This window comes from Electrophorus electricus, chromosome 20 (genome assembly GCF_041902795.1).
Source record: "Electrophorus electricus isolate QZ-2024a chromosome 20, ASM4190279v1, whole genome shotgun sequence".
In the NCBI taxonomy this organism is placed as follows: Eukaryota; Metazoa; Chordata; class Actinopteri; order Gymnotiformes; family Gymnotidae; genus Electrophorus; species Electrophorus electricus.
The window spans coordinates 16,979,884-16,988,091 of NC_137516.1; the positions used below are offsets into that span (position 1 = coordinate 16,979,884).

Here is an 8,208-nt window from a genome sequence, read left to right on the forward strand (position 1 = left end):
GGACTAAAGGGAAGATAACTTGTAAGTGAGAAATGTTCTTTAAATGTAATGTTTACAACATAAACAACTATAAAGTTACAAAGCCTGTTTGTGATTGATTTCTGTGATCCAGTTTAACACAGGAGCCACCAAAAAGACTTAAAGACTCCTAAACAAAAATTTAACACAGGTAGTGATACATAAGAATTCACTTTGAAAGTGCATAGTGCACTGTATTAGTCTGTTGTTTGAGCCACTATAGAAAGCAACAAACAAATGATCTACATCATTCAAACGGCACTATGAAATACATCATATCATTAAACACGGGAAACAAAGAATTAACTGGCACCTGCTGGAGTCCCCAGGAGTCTAACTCTACTTGAAAAAAAATCTAAACTTTGAATCTCGAATGATCAGAAATACACTAAACAAACAAACTAAACAGACTCTACAGAGTCATGTGGATGATCTAGATAATTTGGTTTTAATACTGGGCTTCCTGCTCTCTCATTGGTTACTAAATGGAAAAGGAGGAGGAACTGAAGTATGATGTACAGAAAGAATGCCAATGCGAGACTTCTAAGTTACTTCTAAGACAGAGGGCAAAATACAACACAATGTTTCTATGTTTATTTATACATTTAACAGTACTCACAGGTAAGACTTTGCTTCCATTTAACATATTGTCCTTATTTACATGTTAACGTGACATATGTTTACATGTTGTAAATATTATGTATTGTTAAATATTATTTTACTACCTTCAGTAACAACCTGTTGGAGTAATCATTAATCTGCACTGGATCAGTTTGTGACTAACTGAAGATCTTTTTCAGGTGACAGCACACAGGACAGCATCACCTCTTTATCTACTGTAATCAGTTTTAAAGAGGACCAAACAGTGACAGTCTCCTGTAACTACAGCAACACTGGGTCTGCGGACAGACTGCTGTGGTATCGCCAATATTCCAATTCAGAGCCTCAGTTCATTGTTTTAGTGATGGAATATGGAGAAAATCAAACAGCTGATTCTGATCCTCGTCTGTCTGCTCACGTTTATAAGAGTGTCAAGCGTTTGGATTTGAAAATCTCCTCTGCTGCAGTATCAGACTCTGCACTGTACTACTGTGCCCTGCAGCCCACAGTGACAGGAAACCCAGCTACACTGTACAAAAACCTGTGTGAATAAACTTCATTGTGAATGCCTGTGGAGATGTGAATAAATTTATTGGTTTCCTTTAATGCAAGAAGAAATTTACAGCCATTGTGTTTCTCAAATATCAATAATACTAAATACATAATACATACTAAATAATAATGATACATAATAGAACTAAAAACTTACAGATACCACAAGTATTGTATTCAGATATTTTATTTATTTTAACAAAAAAAAGTATACATTCTATGGGCATGCATATATTTTATATATATATATATATATATATATATATATATATATATATATATATATATATATATATATATATATATATATTAGTTTTTGTTTTTGTTTTTGTGTGTGTGTGTGTGTGTGTGTGTGTGTGTGTGTGTGTGTGTTTATTCCCTGAAAATTTGAAATTCATTGAAATTGTAAGTAAGCCACCTGCCAGAAGGTGGCAGCACTCTGTAAGTTTCAGCTTCTCTAATATTTCCAAAAAGTGAAGTTTTAAATCAGGACTGCATCTGAAGGAAAGCTCCATAAGGAGATTGGGGGTGGTATTAATTAATTTATTGTTTATACTAAAACAATGAAAATGTATATGATGCTCACACTTCACTGCAAACATTCTTGGCAAAAATGCAATGACATTAGTCTTTTCTGATGAAGAGCAACTAATGTATATTGTTATTTCATTTGTAAGAAGCATGAATGGGGATTTTTGTACAAACACACACACACACACACAGACACACACATACATTACTAGCTGCAGTTGTGCTTTATCACCTGACAGTTGAAAATTGTAGTAGCCTAAAAATAATATCCATTGCTCTTCAAAATTATTTTATTGAATACCAGCATCATTATTAAACAGCTTCCAAATCTGTCCCAGTTTTATATTACATACTGTTATTACAGTATATTACATATTTTTACATGTGCTCCATTCTTTTAAAAAGTTGACAATAAAATTAATCAAATACTACTCTCTAAATACTTGTGAATAAATGGGCAAAGGTTTCCATGGACACATTACAAAATCTTGCAGAAAGCCTTCCCAGAAGAGTGGATGCTATTACAGCTGCAAAGCAGTGACGTCATTTTATTGTCTGGATTTAGAATGGGATGTCATAAAAGTGGCTGTAGCTGTAATATGTAGGTGTCCCAATACTTTTGTCCATATAGTTTATATAAACACACACACACACAGGAAGGTAGTGACATGGACAAACACACACATAGAAGGTAAATATGCAAATACGAGGCCCAAAGGCAATAAGGCTCTTTGTGTTACAAAATATTACTTTGCTTCAGAGCACATTGTGATTGCAGGACACGATATCATAAAAACAGTTCCTTACATGAATACATTTCATCGGTCATAACAGTTTCCCCTGCAGAGAGCCTCATAAAAACACAAAGTAGAAAAACAGGAGGGTCTTTATTCATCATGGAGAGAGCACTCCTCATCCTCACCTTAGTATCAGGTATGTGAAGGTTCAAGAGGAAATACTCATAAACACAATCATATAATCCATTGAAGGAAAATTGTTAGAACTGTAAAATATGATCTTTTAAATTTCATTTACAGGTATATTTTGTGAAGACCAAATTGGACCAAAAGAAGAAATCTTGAATATTGCATAGGAAGAGTCTGTCAAACTCAGCTGTTCATATGAACCAAGCAGTGAATATGTTTATCTTTACTGGTACAGAAAACATCCTCACCAAGCATCTCAGTTTTTAGTGCGGAAAGGTGCTCGGTTAAGGAGTGGATCTGGGTCTGCCCCACCTGCTCGGTTCCAGTCAACAACAACCAGAACCTCCACTGAACTCACCATTACAAAACCAAACTTTGGCAGATTCAGCTCTTTACTACTGTGCTCTTAGAGTAGGGGCCCAGTGATGCAAAGCTTCTGAGAAGCTGTAGAAAACAATACTAGACAATTTCCTTTGTATTTGTACATCAAACCACAGCTGGTTACAAACAATGAAACCCATTACAAGCATGTGGTAACACAAAAAAAACTACTTAATTCTAGTGTTCATTGATAGGTCAGGATTTTGATAGTTCCCAACTCATTCTCATTCTTAATTTCCATGCCAAATGTTATTGATTATGTTCATATTGATATTCAGTATTGTTACTGCTAAATCATCATTCAGCCAATGACAAAGTATTTAATAGAGTGATGCCAAATTTTTGTTTTGTTTTGTTTTCTTAACTAAACTATATTTGCAGGAACAGTCTACAGTACAGTGGTGTTGGTAATATCCCAGTGCTGTGCATGGATGTGATGGATGTGTATGTGGAGTATATAGATGAATGTGTATCTGGAGTTTCTATATGGATGTCTATCTGGAGGTTTCCCACACTGAGTGGAAATCATAACCTCTCTGTGTTCCAGTCCTCCCCTCTCCACACACCAATTTAATGTATGTGTGCGTTTGTTTGTTTGTTTGTGTGTTTGTGTGTGATCTCTCACACCAAACTCTTCACTGTTAAATCAGCATTTGATTCAGAAGGTCACTTGCAGGTGCAGAGCAGTTTATATGAATGTTTTGAATGCACACTGGGGTGAGGTTTAATCTGAGTAAGTTGCAAGTACCATGTACCTTGGTATTTGCTTAAAATAGGAAGTAGCCTATGTTCAGTCTACAAATCATACCAATTTAATCATTTTGGTGAGGATTATTTAAATATTGTGATTACTTCCTGGTTTTGTGTACAATGGTACTCCTCCATCTTCCCACAGAGAAGTTGCTGTTGGCTACATTTTTTTTACAGTAGTCCAGAATGAGCAAACCAAACATTCACACTAGAGAATGCTTCTAGCACTTTTATGTTGAAGTCATTGCTTGGATGGAAGATGTGGTAGTTAAACTTTGCATTGTGAGAAGATTAAGAACCCCAATTTTGAAATATGAAAGATCATATTTAGTTGCCTGTTTTCTGATGGACAGGTAATTAACAAAGCAATCTAAATACAATTTTTTGTTTGGTAGCTTTAGCAAGAACATCTTCATGGGCATATCTGCCAACACAATTACCCATTTTCCAAATGTCAATGTCATATCCTCAGGTTTTTGAAAAATTGTAGTCTTGCTAGTGTGAGAAATATCTAATTGCTAGCAGCATTGTAAGATTTTTAATCAAACTAGTTTATAGTTGGTGCACTAGTAAGGTGAAGAATGCAAAAAATTAAATCCAATTCAGCAGGCAATAAGAGTCAGCCAGGATGGTAGAAAAAAACAGATGAACTTCACAGACACCATTTGTATACAACAATGGAGCCTCAAGAACAACTTAATCCTTAAATTAGAATTCTTCTTTAATCCTTCTTTTCTCCCCCCTCGGGGAGTTCCATCCTCCAGTGATGATTTTCTCTTATTTTATTATCTGGAGGAAGTGTCATTCCTCCAATCATGGTCCTCTTTGTTACCTTCTCATCTCTTATCAACTCCCTCTTTCTTGAAAACAAACCTCGTAGTGTATTAATATCTGTTTGATCATCACTTTTCTCTTATCATTATTTATAATTAAATTTAGGCCCAGGCCCTCTATTGGGCCTAGCAGATTTGAACCTATGTGTGTGTGTGTGCATGTGCGTGTGTGTGCTTGAGAAAGAGAGACAGAGAGCGCGAGAACGCGAGTGCATGTCACGATCTATTGTGTCCATTTCCCTGATTTAGGCCTCAGGAATAACAGAGTTATTGCTTTGAACTTAAGCCTTAGGCCCTGACCTCTTTTAACGCAGAACTGTGGGGAGGAGCTTCATAAAGCTTTATAGAGATAAAAGGATATAAGACTAAAGAAATATCTCAGAAGATTAGCACTCTGACAAGACCACTCATGTTACCAATACACTCCTGTGTGTGTGGCTTTCACTGGGTGAGTTTAGACTAAATTGTTTAAATTATATTAATTACATCAGTGTAAGTGTAGAATATGAGTTAAATTATGTGTTGTTTTAAAAGAGCAGAGTGATAGACAGACTTATGTAACTATGGCATGAACTAAACCTGTTATCTTTATGGTCTCTACTCTATGACAGGTGACTCTATAGCAGAGGCAATAGAACCACTTTCCCTCAATGAAGCTGTGCTTCAGGGTGGTAATGTTACTCTGTCCTGCAACTACAAAGAGTTCAGTGGTACTGTACATAATCTCCAGTGGTACCGACAGTATCCACAATCCAGACCAGAATTCCTCCTTTATATCTTACCAAGTGGAACTAAAAGTGAACCTCTCCCACCGCGTCTATCTGCCAGTGTTGATAAAAATCTGAAACAAGTGGATCTGTTGATCTCCTCTGCTGCAGTATCAGATTCTGCACTGTACTACTGTACCCTGGTGCCCACAGTGACAGGAAACCCAACTCCACTGTACAAAAACCTCCCACACAAAGAAAGCTTTAGTAGAATAAACTAGTGTAGGTACACAACTGAGATTTGGATGCCTTCTCCAAGCTCTAAAACTTTGACATTTGCACATTTCCACAGAGGACTTGAACAAATGAATTATACGCTGTATAGCTGAGCCATTTTGGCAGACATGGAGCACTCTGTCATGGAGTCAGGAGTTGTATTCTCCACATGCTCGGTTCCAGTCGGCAACTACCAGAACCTCCACTAAACTCACTGTTACAAAACCAACTTTGGCAGATTCAGCTCTTTATTACTGTACTCTTAGAGTAGGGGCCCAGTGATGCAATACTAGACAATCTCCTTTGTATTTGTACATCAAACCACAGCTGATTACAAACAAGAAAGCCCATTACAAGTATATGGTAACACCTGCAAAAATTACTTCATTCTGGTGTTTGTTGATAGGCCAGCCTGTTGTTACATCAATGTCAATTGTTGTTGTAACTGTGAGCGGTAAGGAGGCAGACGCATATGCAGAGAAGAGCGAGATTTATTATGGGCAAATCCAAAATCAGAGTCGTTAGGGCAGTCCAGGGTCATAGAGCCTATACAGAGTGGACAAGGATACATTATCAAACGAACAAAACACACAGAGGCAAACAGAGAAAACAAGATATAACAGAAGCTAGGAAACATGAAGGCTAGGATAACAAAACAGGCTAACAAACGAAGGCTTTGAAACAGATGAGCTTTCAATCATCCAGACATTAAACCAAACACAATGAACCTAACACAAACTCAACCAGCAAATAAACATAACGTGCAGATCAGATTCAAAGAAACATAATGAACCACCAAGAGCAAAGGCACAAGACAGGGTTTAAATACATGAACTCAACAAGACTAGAAATGAGGGACAGGTGTGGAAAATCAAACGAGGGGCGGAGAAAATGAAACTATGGCATGGCACTAAAATACACAAGACAAGGAAAAGCAGGGAAGGACTAATCATGACATGTATTATTTATTATCTTCATATTGTTATTATGTATATTTAATATGTCATCCTCAAAGTCTCAGGCAGACATTTTTGAGAAAGTTAAATTGATTCCTCAACCATGTTTTTTTTTACTTAATTAAAACTATACTCTGTGAATGAACAGTTTATAGTGATATTGTTAATATTGCTGTTCTATATTCTACATGAAGTTCCATATTCTACAAGAATGTATATCTGGAGTTTTCTGCTTTAATATTAGTAAAAAGGCTTGAATATAAATATCAGAAACAGGATTGAATACAACTGCAAATTATTATCAGATGTGCAATAGAGAGATACATTGATTGTTTCAGCTGTTATTTGCTTTTGGGCAATTAGCATACTTTTATCATTCTAAATTAAATACTGATAATATCAGATTTTTGAGTTATTATGTGGGTTATCTGATATTCCTAACTGTAATCAAATGTCCCCAGTAATCTAAACTCTAATGAACAAAAAAATCTAAACTTTGAATTTCAAATAATCAGAAATAGACTAAACAAACCAGAGTCTACATGTGGATGGTACAGATAATTTAGGTTTGCTACTGGACTTCCTGTTCTCTCAGTGGTTACTTAAAGGAAAAGGAGGAGGAGCTGAAGTATGATGTACAGAAAGAATGTCAATGTGAGACTTCTAAGTTACTTCTAAGACAGACGGCAAAGTATTACACAATGTTTCTCTTTTTATTTATGCTTTTAACAGTACTCACAGGTAAGACTTGGTTCCATTTACAATATATCCCTTACTTACATGTTTATATAATACATGTATGCTTACATGTAAATATGTATTGTTAAAATATTATGTTACAACCTTCAATATGAACCTGTTGAAGAAATCATAAATCTGGATTGGATCAGTTTGTGTGACTAACTGAAGATCTTTTTCAGGTGACAGCACTCAGGACAGCATCACCTCTTTATCTACTGCAGTCAGTTTTAAAGAGGACCAAACAGTTAGACTCTCCTGTAACTACAGCTTCACTGGGACGGCAGACAGTCTGCTGTGGTATCGCCAATATTCCAAATCATGGCCTCAGTTCATTGTTTTAGTGATGGAATATGGAGAAAATCAAACGGCTGATTCTGATCCTCGTCTGTCTGCTCACGTTCATAAGAGTGTCAAGCGTGTGGATCTGCAGATCTCCTCTGCTGTAGTATCAGACTCTGCACTGTACTACTGTGCCCTGCAGCCCACAGTGACAGGAAACACAGATACACTGTACAAAAACCTCCCACTACAAAAATAAAAACTTAAATAGGTATGATATGTTCAGAAGAGAGAACGCTGTATATTTAAAATTAATGCGTCATCATATATCTAGGTGGCCTATAGTAACATATCATTATGATGTGTCTTTAACTCCTAGTGTCTTGATTCAAGAAAAATTGGACTCATGATCACAAAAAGTTAATTTACTGAAAGCCATAACATGGAGGTTATGGCCACTGCCATATTGAGTTTGTTGTGTGTATTTTTGCATTCTCAGCTTTATTTTGCAGGCTGTCCAGGAGATGGTGTTGCAACAGGAGCAGTGATAAGCAGCTGATTCCTATCAGTTAGGACTGAGAGCCGTGACTAGTCAGCGGATTTGTGGGCTATTAGTTATATACTCATGTTGAGTTCGTACTGGTGGCCCATGGTGTCT

The 8,208-nt window shown here is 36.4% G+C and overlaps 1 protein-coding gene and 1 long non-coding RNA gene across 2 annotated transcripts; both read left to right on the plus strand.

Annotated features, from left to right (window-relative positions):
• Positions 1-583: 583 nt before the first annotated feature.
• Positions 584-1,188, plus strand: LOC145652571 (uncharacterized). The gene is made up of 2 exons (XR_014118780.1): positions 584-639; positions 819-1,188. It is a non-coding gene; the product is annotated as an uncharacterized LOC145652571 (long non-coding RNA).
• Positions 1,189-3,266: 2,078 nt separating this feature from the next.
• LOC118242985 (uncharacterized) lies at positions 3,267-7,809 on the plus strand. The gene is made up of 5 exons (XM_081703854.1): positions 3,267-3,280; positions 5,014-5,039; positions 5,203-5,565; positions 7,263-7,271; positions 7,451-7,809. Exons 1-5 carry the CDS (start codon positions 3,267-3,269, stop codon positions 7,807-7,809), a joined length of 771 nt encoding a protein of 256 aa, XP_081559980.1.
• Positions 7,810-8,208: the final 399 nt, after the last annotated feature.

Coding starts and splice junctions, on each gene's coding strand:
- LOC118242985 (XM_081703854.1), top strand. Junction 5,040..5,202: donor GTGTGTGTGGCTTTCACTGG/GTGAGTTTAGAC, acceptor ACTCTATGACAG/GTGACTCTATAGCAGAGGCA.